Source organism: Aureobasidium pullulans, assembly GCF_000721785.1.
Source record: "Aureobasidium pullulans EXF-150 unplaced genomic scaffold scaffold_12, whole genome shotgun sequence".
NCBI lineage: Eukaryota > Fungi > Ascomycota > Dothideomycetes > Dothideales > Saccotheciaceae > Aureobasidium > Aureobasidium pullulans.
The window spans coordinates 484,923-498,706 of NW_021941032.1; the positions used below are offsets into that span (position 1 = coordinate 484,923).

At 51.7% G+C, this 13,784-nt stretch overlaps 6 protein-coding genes across 6 annotated transcripts; 3 read left to right on the forward strand and 3 right to left on the reverse strand.

The window, feature by feature from the left end:
- Positions 1 to 114: 114 nt before the first annotated feature.
- On the forward strand, positions 115 to 442 carry M438DRAFT_346790 (uncharacterized protein). Its single transcript, XM_029905765.1, has one exon. It carries the CDS (start codon positions 159 to 161, stop codon positions 333 to 335), a length of 177 nt encoding a protein of 58 aa, XP_029759339.1. The 5' UTR covers positions 115 to 158; the 3' UTR covers positions 336 to 442.
- Positions 443 to 798: 356 nt separating this feature from the next.
- Positions 799 to 1,305, reverse strand: M438DRAFT_243105 (uncharacterized protein; the record flags this gene model as incomplete). The annotated part of the gene is made up of 2 exons (XM_029899565.1): positions 799 to 1,165; positions 1,220 to 1,305. Coding segments are annotated over 2 exons (453 nt in total), but the record flags the coding sequence as incomplete, so codon positions are not given.
- Positions 1,306 to 2,556: 1,251 nt separating this feature from the next.
- On the forward strand, positions 2,557 to 4,463 carry M438DRAFT_375606 (tricorn protease domain 2-containing protein; the record flags this gene model as incomplete). The annotated part of the gene is made up of 2 exons (XM_029908591.1): positions 2,557 to 2,572; positions 2,632 to 4,463. The coding sequence occupies 2 exons, from the start codon at positions 2,557 to 2,559 to the stop codon at positions 4,461 to 4,463; spliced, it is 1,848 nt and encodes a 615-aa protein (XP_029759341.1).
- A 1,049-nt stretch (positions 4,464 to 5,512) lies between these two features.
- M438DRAFT_346792 (uncharacterized protein) lies at positions 5,513 to 6,681 on the reverse strand. Its single transcript, XM_029905766.1, has 3 exons — positions 6,281 to 6,681; positions 6,037 to 6,217; positions 5,513 to 5,982 (listed from the first exon to the last, which is right to left on the reverse strand). The coding sequence occupies exons 1-3, from the start codon at positions 6,546 to 6,548 to the stop codon at positions 5,616 to 5,618; spliced, it is 816 nt and encodes a 271-aa protein (XP_029759342.1). The 5' UTR covers positions 6,549 to 6,681; the 3' UTR covers positions 5,513 to 5,615.
- A 1,956-nt stretch (positions 6,682 to 8,637) lies between these two features.
- M438DRAFT_299502 (uncharacterized protein) lies at positions 8,638 to 10,655 on the forward strand. The gene is made up of 2 exons (XM_029902027.1): positions 8,638 to 8,811; positions 8,867 to 10,655. Exons 1-2 carry the CDS (start codon positions 8,662 to 8,664, stop codon positions 10,481 to 10,483), a joined length of 1,767 nt encoding a protein of 588 aa, XP_029759343.1. The 5' UTR covers positions 8,638 to 8,661; the 3' UTR covers positions 10,484 to 10,655.
- A 239-nt stretch (positions 10,656 to 10,894) lies between these two features.
- Positions 10,895 to 13,767, reverse strand: M438DRAFT_346795 (uncharacterized protein). The gene is made up of 3 exons (XM_029905767.1): positions 13,280 to 13,767; positions 11,867 to 13,228; positions 10,895 to 11,810 (listed from the first exon to the last, which is right to left on the reverse strand). The coding sequence occupies exons 1-3, from the start codon at positions 13,531 to 13,533 to the stop codon at positions 10,937 to 10,939; spliced, it is 2,490 nt and encodes an 829-aa protein (XP_029759344.1). The 5' UTR covers positions 13,534 to 13,767; the 3' UTR covers positions 10,895 to 10,936.
- Between the last annotated feature and the right edge of the window lie 17 nt (positions 13,768 to 13,784).

Below are 13,784 nucleotides of genomic sequence, written 5' to 3' on the forward strand. Positions count from 1 at the left end.
TGGTAGTTTCGACATCATGCTGGTTCGATGAGATGGTCGTTGATAGAGTTGGGAAAGGATGGAGGTTCATCAATGTTGTTGGAGAGGTTGCTACTGCGTAGTGGTAAGAACAAAGTAGGTGACGTCAATGGACCTCGGTAACCAAAGATGAACGTGAGATGACTTTCGACCGCATCAACATCCTTGACGATGATGAGCCGCACTTCTACGTATTCTCTTCCGGCAGGAATATGACGACGGGCACTTCTGCTGCCTCTGCATGTTTTCACAAGAAATTACATGATGATGAAGAAAGCAGGCATCTACAACACCGGTCAACCATCACGTTTCACTAGTCGAATCCAAAAGCGTTCCAGGAACACGATAACATTTAGGATGTGACATTACAAGAGGCATAGTCTAAACTTTTGATACAATCACCCGTGCGAAAGTCTTGATTTGCGCCTTGCGCCATTAACGGGGACCGTGAGAATCATATGCCCAGATCATACAAGAAGGATAATCGATCTAGAGAACGAAGACACCGACAAGACCGACGGCTCCAGCAATACCCATACCGAATGCGGTAGGGAAAGCAGCACCACCAGTGGAAGTGGCAGATGATCCCGAGGCACCGGCGCCTGATGCACCCGAAGAGCCAGAGGAGCCTGAAGAACCAGAACCAGAACCGGAGCGAGTGGCAGATGCTGACGAGCCACCGGTGGTAGAGCCAGAGCGGGTCGAAACTCCAGTTGCGGAGACGATGGTGCCGTTGGCAAGAGCAGTTCCGTTGATGATGGCGGTTCCATTGCTGATGGTAGCAGGAATGGTTCCGTTCACAAGGGCGGTGCCGTTTCCTGCGATGACAGCAGGAGAAGTGCCGTTGACGACAGTGGTGCCGTTGACAATGACTGGGGCCGAAGTGATGAGACCGCCAGCTGCGGCAGAGGTGGAGTTTGCGACTGCAGCAGTAGCGTTTGCGATAGCAGAGCTGGCTGCTGAGGGAGTCTGAGCAACGCCGATGAGGTATGACTGAACATCGCTAGGGAGAGCGGCGATCCAGGATGGGGTTGAGCTGACGGCCAACTCAGATGCGACGGACGAGTAAACACCAGCAGAGTTGGTCAGGAATTCCAAGGCGATCGAGGTAGGGACAGCAGTCTGGAGAACTTGGTAGATGGAAGCACTGGACAGGTCAGCACATGGAATCAGGCAGCGTGTGAGATTTGGCGACTCTTACAGGTTGGCATCAGTGGCCTGTCTCTTCTCAGGAGCAGCGAGGGCTCCAGCAGAGAGGGCGACGACAGCGAGGGACTTGAACTGCATTTTGAATGTGATTTGATAGGATGATGTTTGTAGTAGGAAGGATGAAAGAGCAGATGTTCACAGACGAGATGAGGAGGACTTGATTAAATGCTGCAAGACGAGAAGGAGCGATCCTGCAAATACTTTCCCACCGATCTGTTCATCCACACAACGAAAAAAAGATCCCGCTGCTCGTGTTTAGATCAGCATAGCCATGCCCATTTTGGCAGTACAAAGCCACTGCTCCAATCATCTTCTCTATCCATGCCAGAGGAACACGCTAATGACAGCATGGCAGCCAGGAACAACAGCTGAGTATCGAGACTGGTCTGGGCAAGGGGGACGCGCGTTGGGCGGGCGGACATTTAGAGTTTGACGTCGATGGCGGCGGCGGCGGTGGTTGAGCTCGCGGGGCCCGGGTGAACGACGTGCAGGTACAGTAACTTACCTGCTTTTGCCTCCGTACCTTGGCTTTTTATGGTGGGAATGTTGAGCACTCGAGACGAGATGCTGTCGGCCAGCACTGATCAGGCTACCAAGCACACGCGTCTCCAGAGACCACGTCTACCGCGAACCATCACTATCAGAATGCACGAGGTTCACGAGATCGAAGAGTGACTAGGCTTTCAATACTTATTCAAACTGGTCTTCCAGAGCAGACATTCTGCCCTTAATTGTTGAAATGGATGTTGTTGCCGGCTGGAGATCGGACACGAGTGTGCCGCATGAAAGCCACATGCATGCTTGATGCCGATCTTTGAGATAGCCGAGACTGGATGCTGCAGCCATAACCCTGCTCCTAAGGTCATAATATCTTGTAGTGCCACATACCAAGGTTATGGGACTCAGAAAGTAGCAAAATGACAGAATACATCCGCTCAATGTATCCCAGTGCGTTTTGTGTATGTGGAAGCTACTTGGGGGCGTGAACGTCGATTGAACTCGCGAGTCGATAACTTGGTCACAACCACAGCTAAAACCGTGGGATGGCCAGCCTCTGTCCAGTCTGAACGACTGATAAGATATCAGGATCTATTCAAAAGCTGCACAGCTGGGAGATACAATGGATTGACGTTTTCAGGACGTGAGGAACAGCTGAACAAACTTGTATGCGTGTTTGAAAGTCATCGAGGTCCATACTCCTCGACCAGACCCCACGGGCGTGGTGGGATGCCAAGCGATGACGGTGTTTCACCGCCATGGAGTAGGTAACCACAATAAGCTATGGTGTAAACAGACCTCCCTCAGCAATCTTTCTACAGTATAGAGAAAATGTCGATCAAAGCAGGTGAGCGTTGTGCCGTAGAGGAACTTCAGGCTACAGACAACTAACAAAGAAGCCGACAGACGGCATTTGGGCAGCGTCCCCCTCGACGACTCGAGGCCAGTCAACACCCCTTAGTTCCAGCTCGGATGGCCAGTCGATAGCCTACGCAGCCAACAAGTCCATCTTTGTCCGCAACATCGACGACCCGAGCATCGCAAGACAATACACCGATCATGTTACCCAGACCACTGTCGCTCGCTTCTCGCCCAGCGGCTTCTACGTAGCGAGTGGTGATGTTTCAGGTACCGTACGCGTATGGGACTGCAAGGGTGAGGGTGCCACCAAGGGAGAATACCACATCATTGCTGGTCGTATCAACGACATTGCCTGGGACGGCGACTCGCAGCGTATCATCGCCGTCGGAGACGGCAAAGAGCGCTTCGGCCACTGCATCACTGCCGACAGCGGCAACAGCGTTGGTGAGATTTCTGGTCACAGCTCGCAGATCAACTCCGTGTCAATCCGTCAGCAGCGTCCTCTGCGTGCTGCCACTGGCTCAGACGATACCAGCCTGGTCTTCTACCATGGAGCGCCCTTCAAATTTAACACCAGTCTACGTGGAAAGCACGACAAGTTTATCTACGGCACCGCTTTCAGCCCCGACGGCAGCACTCTTGTCAGTGTCGGTAGTGACAGACGTATCTGGCTGTACGATGGCAAGACGGGCGAGGCCAAGAACCAGATCGGTGAAGGAGAGCACAAGGGTAGCATCTTTGGTGTTTCGTGGTCCCAGGATTCAAAGAAGATTGTCACCGCCAGTGCTGATCAGACTGTCAAGATCTGGGATGTTGAGGCTGGTAAATGTGTCCAGACATGGCGCATGGGTGAAGAGGGTGTCGTAAGTATTCCCCACCAGCAGGTTGGTGTCACTTGGCCCGGCGGCCGTAGCGATGGCCTTATAATCAGTGTTGATCTGGACGGCAACCTAAATTACTTCCAAGAAGGCAAAGACAAGCCTGTACGCGTCGTTCACGGCCACCAGAAGGCCATCACCGCCGCTGGATATACCCCCAAGGACAAGACTTTGTGGACTGGAAGCTACGATGGTCGCGTACGTGCTTGGGACCTTTCAACCGCTGAGGCTAAGAGCGTCGATGGCGAATCTCCTAAGAACTATGTCAGCGCTTTTGGATCGTCGGAAAGCGATGGCCGTATCTACTCCGTTTCCTGGGACGACACGCTGAGAACCATCGACTCATCGACACATTCTTTCACTGGTTCCTCGAGCAAGACCGAAGGTCAGCCCAAGAGCGTTGCGGTCGCATCTTCAGGTTCGAAGCCTGTAACTTTGGTGGCCACCAACTCCGCCCTCACTCTCTACAAGGATGGCGAGCAAGTTGGATCTCAGGCTGTCTCTTTCACACCTACCAGCATTGCCGCCAAGGGTGACATCGTTGCCGTCGGCGCAGAAGACAAGGTCGTCCGAATTTACACACTCTCGGGCAACGCCTTGTCTCCCGCCGCGGAGCTCCGTGATGCCACTTCTGCCGTCTCGACCCTGTCTTTCTCGTCGTCGTCTGCAAACCGTCTCGCTGTCGGTCTAAGCAACGGAAAAATATACGTCTACACATCCTCATCGCCGTCAGAATGGGCGCTGACAACTAACCGTTGGTCTGCCCATACTGCTCGTGTCACCTGTATTACCTGGTCGCCAGATGGCGAGAAGGCTGCCAGTGGTGGTCTTGATACCAACATTTTCGTCTGGAGTCTCGCTGACCCAGGTAAGCGGGTAAAGGCTATGAATGCCCACAAGGACGGCGTTGGCGGTATTGCCTGGACAGAAGACTCAAAGGTCATCAGCTCTGGAGCCGATGCTGCTGTCAAGGTCTGGAAGGTGGAGAATGTGCAATAGAGTGGAACGGTTGAGTGAAGAGAATGCATGTGAATAATCAAAGCATCCAAACCTGTTCTGCGGTCAAGTGTTGACCAACAACTTTCATGTTCTTAAAGTGCACGAATAAGATACCACAAAGGGCTCTGCTGCCGAAGCCTCCCCCACGAAGATTCCAATGCCCGACGGCAGTCGAATGATAACACAGGTCACGACACTCGATCATTAATCACGTTGTTTCGTTTGTCGAACACTGGTAAATCCAGGACCCGGAGGCAACGCACTAGCGTATTAAACCACGTCGGTGCTGGTAGAGCGTCGTTACTCGCTTGAGTATCCGGATCATCCATCCGGCGTGTAAGCCGGGCCTCTCAGATTGTACAATCTTCTCCGTGGCCGAGTATGCTGAGTTGTCACGATCGTAAGGCATGAGAGCAGTAACACGTACTGAACTAGATCGAACTGCAAGATACGCTGGTATACCCGGTCCGCTTGTTCGACATTGGTTCATGGAGAATAGTCATGTCCCCAATGCTCAACACGTCCACTTGCATCGGGACCAATGCACGAGAAAAACATAGCACGGGGCATCTTCGAGGCCGCGGACCAGGCTTCGAACGATATACATCTGATAAAGTTCCCGCTTACATCACGTGCTATAGTCAATTTATGTTGAACCACTGCACGTGCAAAGCTCGGAACTAGTCGTTTCGGGCCTGCGAGAAGTCGAGAAGTCGAGAGGTACACAAGGCGGCAAGAGGCTCTCGTCGATATCAGATTTACTATGCTCTCACGATCGAGTCGTTTGTGAGATGTGCCTGTAAGAATGCAAGGTGATTTTCGAATACTTCGCTTCCTCCAACGGAGGAAGACGGTCCTAGCGATTTTCTGAATCTCCAGGAACCGTATCCCTACTTGAAACCACACGTGAAAATGCAAGATGATTTTCAAACACACTGCATCCTCCAGTGAGAGGGTACTGACGAACGCTCTCTTTGGACAGAGCGAGGTATCTCAAAAACACTGTGCATTTTCACAGCTATGCGAGAGCGTATCACGGCGAGGGTGGAAATGTCATGGATCAAAGCAATTGTTCATTTTATTGTACGAGCCATATAGAATTACAGAAAACACAGCGGCATCATTGCCTTCTTGACAGGGGTATGGTCAGACTTAGATGGCAAACATAGCCAGGCCACCGACCAGGGCGACAAGGGCGCTGTCGGCAAGCATCTGAGATGCGGCACCGGTGCTAACGGCAGCGCCTGAAGAAGAGCTGGCAGAACCGCTGGTACGAGAGCCGGAAGCGCTGCTGGAAGTGGCAGATCCGGTCTGCGAGGCGCTGGAGCGAGTCGACGAGCCAGTGGCAGAGGAAGAGCCGTTGGCAGAGCTCGAGGTGTTGACACCAGCAGTGCCATTGGTGTAGTCGACGAAGTTGGCGCAGGCGATGCGGGTCTTGTTGGCAAAATGAATGACGATGCTGCGGTTGCCCATGAAAGAGCCGTCGCCGGGAACAGTAGAGACGTACTTGTCGACGTAGCTGCTTGAGGTCAGTCGAGGCACAATGGTTGGTTGGGTATTCTGGACAACTTACGTAGCCGAGAAAGTCTCGTTGGTTGGCTTGCCATGCTTGCCGGAGAGATCACCGACCTGGCAAGTAGCAGGGGAAGCAGGGTCGCACACGGGAGCCTCGCCGCGCACGAAAGGGTCGACGTGAGCACCAGTAGCAGTACAGTTGCCATCGGCAGGGACAGGGTAGTCGTGGAGATGGTAGACTGTAACAAGAAGTGGTTAGACAATAATGATCTTTGGCGTGGTTGAGTGTGCTTGCTACTTACGGAAGGGACCGCCCTCGGAAGGCAGACCGGTCAAGGCGATCTGGAAGTTGACACCGACCATGTCGGAGCTGGTAAGGGCGAGCACATTGCCAGAGATGTTGCTCTTGCTGGTAGGAGTAAGGCTGGCGATGTATGCGACACCAGCGGGGTTGTGGCTCTGAATAGTAGCATCACCGTTCTTGCCAGTAACTGGGATGGTGTCAGACTGGGCAACGACAGCAGTGGCCAGGGCAGCAATGGCTGCAGCGATCTTCATGGAGGACAGCATGCTTGACGAGAGGCAGCGTGTTTCGTGAATTGGACGAGAAGGAGTGTGAGATGCGTGTGAGAGAGTTTGCGCAGATTAGAGAAAGTTAAGAGCTCGTGGATGCAAGGGAGTGACTGGTAAAGAAGACGCCGAGAGGATCGCAAACGCAGTCCGGGGTATTTGAACGAATGTGATTGAATGAAACGGAAACAAGAGATGAAAATAGATGTGTACTTGTTTGAATCGCACGCAGTGTGACTTGGCTTTATGAGGATAGCCATGTTTTGGCAACATGTAGTCGCCCGTTTTTGGTGCCGTTTAACACGACCAGTAGGTGAGGTTTGTTAGATTGCACCTACAGCCCAATTTCCCCCCTCACACCTGGGGGCTGAAACCGCAGCGTCAATTGACTTTCCTCATAGGTCAGTCTCACGCTGGCCGCAGCACCGTCCTGCCTGTCACAGGGGCTTTGCATTCCCTTACGATGAAACATCCAAGGCGGGTGGCGGCATTCGTGCCTCTCGACTTACGTTCAAAGTTCAGATGATCAACATTATCATCCAACACCACAACACCATAACACCATAACATACCAGCAGCAGTTGATGTTGCCGTTTGTACGCAAGGAAAGATGAACAAGAAAGCACAGGAAACGACAGAAGATCCCTCAACTTGCCCTAGTCAGCCAGCCTCGGAAGTGCAGCCAATCGGAGGACTTCCTTTGTATCCACCAAGGATCGAGTTGCAATTGCGATGGCACAAGAATCTCAGGCCAATGTACTTCGTATTCCTTCAGAGGACTATCGAAAGGCCCAATATCTTTAAAATTGGTAGACCCATTCATTGAGAGCAGCCGCTGATATCGTCGAATACCGCCATGATTTTGAAGGAAGCAAACGAGGCCGTATGCACAAGACCTGGAGACCGGAGAAATATCTCCCACGGACCAAAACTGGACACCAACAGAGTCAATGGCATGGACCACGCTCCGATTCCGTACTCTATCTCAGCAAGGAAGATGGAACCGAGACACCCGTTTGGAGAGCGACTTTGATCACAAGACTTCTGAAAAGAAGCTTGAGAGTTCTCCGGATGCAGAGTATGCATCTGTGGCGGAATGGGTCTGGCTGGAATAAAAGTTTCTGGTCATTTCTGGAATTTGTTGCTGGACTGTTTTCCCAGCCCACATGCGTACGATGCTGTCTCCGGTCGCCGAATCACTTCATCAGGTCACAACTCACTTCATAAACTTCCGGTCTCTTGTGCAGATCTAGGTGCAAACGCTGAGGTCCCTAGACTAACACAGTGTCTGGAACTGGAAGATTCTTGTCAGGGCTTCGGAATTGGCTCTTTGCTGCCCAGCACTCATCTCCCATACCAGTGTACTGATGTTTGTGTGGAATCTTCTGAACCACACCAAGCCACTTGATTCCTTGTCACTGTGTTTTTTGTAAGCGAAGAACAATTTCCGTTTCAGCCAACCACATGAAAACCCTTCATCTCTGCGACATGATGTCTGTCGTGGGGTCATATTGATACTTCGTGGCTCTTGCGTAAACAGCAGCAGTGAGTTGGCTTCTTGATCGATACTATAGCGTAAACCAGGGCGCCACAGGGCTCCAAGGCAAGTGAATGGTGACAGTGAAACACCTTCCGACCAGGAGATGGACTATTGTGGTGTCGGGTACACTCAGCCATAATACGTGCCAAGGTACGAATAGCATCTGGTATAGATATCAATTTTCGACATTGGTGTGATTCTGGACGAGGGTCCAGTAACAACGAAAATAGACACAAGATTTATTTGGATGTATCGCAGACACATTGACAAACGACAGATGCGATTCATTGTTTGCTCATATCAGATTCACCGTTCACTCTGAGTGCCGTGGTTCGTTCGTCTCACTCGCCCTCGGGAAAGCACGACTGGCTTTGATTGACCTCATGCAGCCAACGCCTCGTGCATACACAAGGCTGCAACAACGAATCACCCACGCAACCAAAGCGCGCGCGTCAGTCGTCGACACACAACCCTTTCACTTCTCGATCTCGTGCAAAGGGATTTAATTACCAACACAAGTATTATAACTTTCTCGACTTTACCCATACCAACACACACTGTTCACCAAACAAGATGACTGGTCAGGATGCGCCACCACCGCCACCAGAGCCGGAGGTCACCAAACCGACTGAAGACAGCCACTCTGAACACGGTCAAGACGATTCTCGTTCACGCAATCTGAACGAGCTTTGCCCGGAAATTCAGGCCAACATCGTCAAGCACGTAAGTCCACTGTACATTCTACGATGCACGCAGCGAGTAGTCTGACCAGTCATAGATCTATCGACAATCAGATCTCAAATCGCTCTGTCGTACATCAAAACGATTGTACGATGTCGCGGTCAAGCTGCTCTACTACACCGTGAGCCTGGAAATAGGCAGACGATCAGATTTGACACTGAGTGCAATGCTGAAGTCCACCAATGCTGGATTGAAATGGATCAGAGTGCTCAGAATTCAGATGAACGAGTTTCGAACCAACGATTTGTCCGATGCCGACAACTCACGTGCTCAGCCGGTGATCCGAATGCTCATCGATCACTTGCCTGAGAATATTCTTGAAGACTTTGAGTGGTCCCCTTGGCTCGCTTTCGATGAAGAAACTTTCCTGATACTTCTCAGCCGCCAGAGGAGGTTGAAATGGCTGACTGCCTTCAGACTCGACGGAGCGGGTGCTGTCGATAAACTCGAGGCCTCAGCACCTTACTACGCAGACCTTTACAAGAACTGCTCAAAACTTGCTGTTTACCCGGATTCAGTGCCAACTTTGGAGCTTGGTCGATTCTTCCTGTCGAACATGAAGACGCTGACCGAGTTGATTCTGCACACCAACTTTTCGCATGGTCCTGTGCACTACCCGACACGAGAGCTCAATGACAGTCCCACAGGGCCAGGACTCGTGAACAGAACTCTGTTTCAGCACCTACTTCCATTTGACAAAATCATTGACCCACCCTTTGTCCACCTACGTTCCATTCGCTTGGTAGACGTTGGCCTCAGGCATTGTGCGGACACATACGGTCGCCTTGTTGACTTCACTCAAATCGAGACGTTGCGTATTGTCAAGTGTTCTGGTGCAGACGCTTTACTCTCGTTGCTCTGCAAGAGTGCTCATCTCCCTCGCAAACTTCGCTGCCTGGAGATCCAGCACAACGACAATTCGGACAATGATGCCTTGACAGCCATCGACGATTTTTTGTGCCTCGTCGAAGGCATTGAGGACCTTTACATCGACCTGACAAGTGCGAAAGCTATGCCGAGTGTCGATAGCATCATCAAACACGGTAAAACTTTGGAAGTGCTTCTTGTCCACGCTTCGGAGAACTTGAACGATGAACTCGTCTGGACCAATGACGATTTCCAACGTCTCTGCTCGAGTGCTACGAAACTGCGTCAGATCAGTTGCGCATGGCCACCTACAAGCATCCTGAGGACTAACAGTCCCTCCTGGGATACATACCAATTCAGCATCCGCTCTTTGTCACACCTGATAACTCTGCATATCAGTACTTTCCCGAGCTGCTCACCTCTCAAGGCCAACCTCGACAGGTCCATGTACACTGAGCTGCTTCGCTGGCAAGCTGGTCAACTGTTTCTCTTCACACCATTCACTTCTTTGCCTACACATTCGAGCCTCAAACTCATTGCGTTTGGAGTTTCCGATAAGATCCCCAGCCGCCAAGACAGCAACAACCAGCTCATATTCCTTCGCTCAACTCTAACCAACGCGGATGGTAGAGAAGAGGTAACGGCAGTGCCAGTCAGCTGGGCACCGAGGCAGTACATCGAGCCCAGAAGCGACGTTCTCGATTATGAGCTCAGTAGAAGGCCAAAGATACCCATCAGAGACTATGCGAGCTATATGGACGAAGACGAAGACGATGATATGGTATGAGATCCATGATGGAGACGATCATGGCGTTGCTGACAATATTGCTGGAGACGATCTCGCCAAATTAAATGGTCCACGAGCTATACCTGCGACCGACAGAGGGACGGGTCTATGGGACGGGCCAGACAGATACGCGGAGAGAATTACGAACACAAACAAAGATATTCATACTATCAATCACTTCATTCTTCTGTGACCTTATCAAATTGAATCTCCTTTTGGTTCTCTTTCCTTACCGGTGTGAATCGTGATTGCCATCCACCTAGATACAGTAGTGACCATAATTTTGATGCAGACGCGTACGGTAACCGGTGTTCATGTGAACTGATATTCTGCTGAGAAGACGATCTTACATGCGCCAAAGTTCCTTTCCTATGCATCTCCAAGATGTTCGCCGAAAACGCCTTGCTATGCCTGCCTATCATGTTCGAGCAACCCCATCAGAGAAGACCTCACTCATGCATATCCTTCCTCTTCAGCCTGTCTAAGCATCTCTGCCTCCATTTGAGCTTCAAGATCCAAGTCGTCCTCATCCTCATCATTGACATCGTCTCCGGTGTTTGTCGAGACCTTCTGTTGATCACCGCTCTGAGCTTCAGCCGCGACCCTCTGCGAGTCATCTACGGCAGAAATATTGACAAGGCTTGTTGTTCTGGCCAGCGCCTTCCTCTTCCTTCGCTCGAGTCTACTGGAGCTCAGACTTGAGTCGCTTTCATCGTCGGTTGACTGCCCGTCTTCGCCTCTCTTCCTCTTCTTGGCACTGGGAAGCGATTCTGTATCATCTGGCTCTGAACGAGTAGAATCTTGTTCGCTATCGTCATCCGAATCAATGTCGCCACAGAATTCTTGAAGCTCTTGATCCCACCCAACGAAATCCTGAATCATATCTGCGGGATTCAATCCGCGACGTGCTCCGGGCATGTAACTTTCAAGTTCTGCTTGCTCCCGCGCATCGGTTTCGTTCTCGGTGCCAGGGGTTTCAACAGAATCTTCTTCTTCAGTGACTGCAGCCTCCTCGTCTGATGAGGACAATTGGGCATTCTGATCTGGACCATCGAAAGGCGAACCTTGTCCGTTGGCGGCTGGCTCGTTTAGCTCGTTCTCCAGGTCGGCGTGTAACCGGAATGGTGCTTCGTCTACTTTCTGCCATTGCGACAAACAGGCAAACAGCCAATCTTGAGACACGATTTTGATCTTGTCGGGCTTTTTGGCAGCCTGTCTAACTTTGGCCGTCTTTCGTAATGGCGAAGAAATTACATGTGAAGTACGCTTCGTAATGTTTTCTGATACTGTAGCACCAAAGCTTTTCGCCCAAATTGCGAAATCGTGACTGTAGCCAACATTAGTCACAGTGCGCTGCGATACGTGGAAAATCATCACACTTACTTTTGGACCTGAACTCCGAGCGGCATGACTCCAGAGAAAACTAGGTGTACACCCTTGAGAACCTTGAGCTTCATCGACGCCATGATGCTGGTAACATCCGGCAAGCTGTTAAGGTTGTCTGTTCTACGGTTGTTATCAGAGCCGGGTCGTAATTCAGCGACACGACCATCTTGAGGACCGGAAGCTTTTCGATCTAATGCTTCGAAATAGGCAGAGTGGACTGATTGAAGGCTGCGCTGTAGGTAATGGAGTTCGGTGTCATTGTCTTGCAGAAGATTGTGGCGGTATTTGTTATGCGCGTCGACCGGGGCATCTGGCGCAGAAGCTGCATCATTGTCAGAGGATGCTTCGGCTGTTCCATTGCTGTCTTCCTCTGCGGCATCCAAAACCTTTTGCTTCTGCAACAAAGGTCGGTCGGTAAGCTGAGCAGCGATGGCCTCACCCTGCTCCGACGTTTGTTCTTTGAGCTTGGTAGGATCATTACCCCCACCCATGGATACCAGTTGGTCAATGGCCGAAACCTTGCTTGTTGGAGAGTCTGCCGGAGAAGTATTTATTGAACTTGCGTCGGGTGTAGATGGGGCGTCTGCGCTCGCAAGACTCGCTGGCCTTGGCTCTAATCCAGGCCGTTTCGGGAGGAAGCTGGAGTTGATATCGCCAATGCCCACGAAGAAGTCGTAGGGGGTGACTTTGACGAGGTTGTCGCACCAGTGCCAGACATCGCCTCTATCGTCAATAATAACGACCATTTTGGTGTCGACCGGGAAGAGGCGCTTAAGATTCTTGACCGTCAAACTTCCGCTCTCATCTCTGCTGAGGATACGGTCGGCAAATATCTTGCGATCGGGATCCACAATCTTGGCAATGTTCTGAGCATAGGTGCGAGTACCCATGGTGTAGATGTGCAGCTCATAGTATTTGGAGATGGTGGCTAAGAAGTCTTCCAGGCCGGGCCGCAGCTTGATATAGTACCAGCAACCTCTTGCACCAGGGCCGTCGTCAATGAGCTGGAAGGCGCGAACGTCCTTGACGGCGGGGTAGTTTGGGTTCTGAGGGTCCTTCTGCCACTCGGCGACGGTAGGATCTACGGTAGCCTGGATGATGGTCTGGTCGAGGTCGACAACAAGTGAGAGTTTACGCGACGACAGAAGACGTCGCTTGGCTTCTTCGTCTGATTTGGAAGCCTCTGCGCGCGAGACGAGTAGCGAGGTATGGCCGTGGACGGCGTTGACGGTTGCTCGGTCCGTGTCGCGTGTGACGGTGTTGTAGGAAACTGTTGTCATGTCCTTGCCGCAATCGGCGCATAGATTTCCGAACTGTACCTCGTGCTTGCAGGCCTCTTCGACGTCGGCGATGGGAGCACTGTATGGTGGGTTAGATCAGGTAGCATGGAGGGGATCAAGACCAGCTCACCCGGGCCCGCCTATAACGCGTCCTTTCGAAATGTGCCATTCGGTCAAGGTGCCCTCGGCAGTGCTCTCAAAGGTCGAGTACCACACGCGGTCGACCAAGACGTCCTCGCGTGTTTCCTCATCGCCCTCGAGCACCTTTGTCGTGTACTGGTAGGCGAACAGGGGCGCATTGTGATCGATCTGGTCCTGCGGCTGACGAAATAGCTTCGTGACGGTGATGGGGTAGTGCAGGTTCTCGGGAGTGATGATGCGCATTGGTGAAAGTGCGATTTAGGCCACGGGCATGGCGCGTTGTCTTGATTGTTTCTCGTGTCGGGTTTGGGGCCAGTTGCCAGTCTGTTCTAGGCAACGAAAGTGCAAAGTCGGAGACGGAAGCTAGTGCGATAGCGATGAAGGTGACGATGGTGTCGAGTTGAGAGAGTGCAAGAAGTTGTCGCGCGACAAGTGAACTGTGATGGTGACGAGGAATCGCGAGCGGGCGGACTGGTCTCTTTTATCGACAAGCA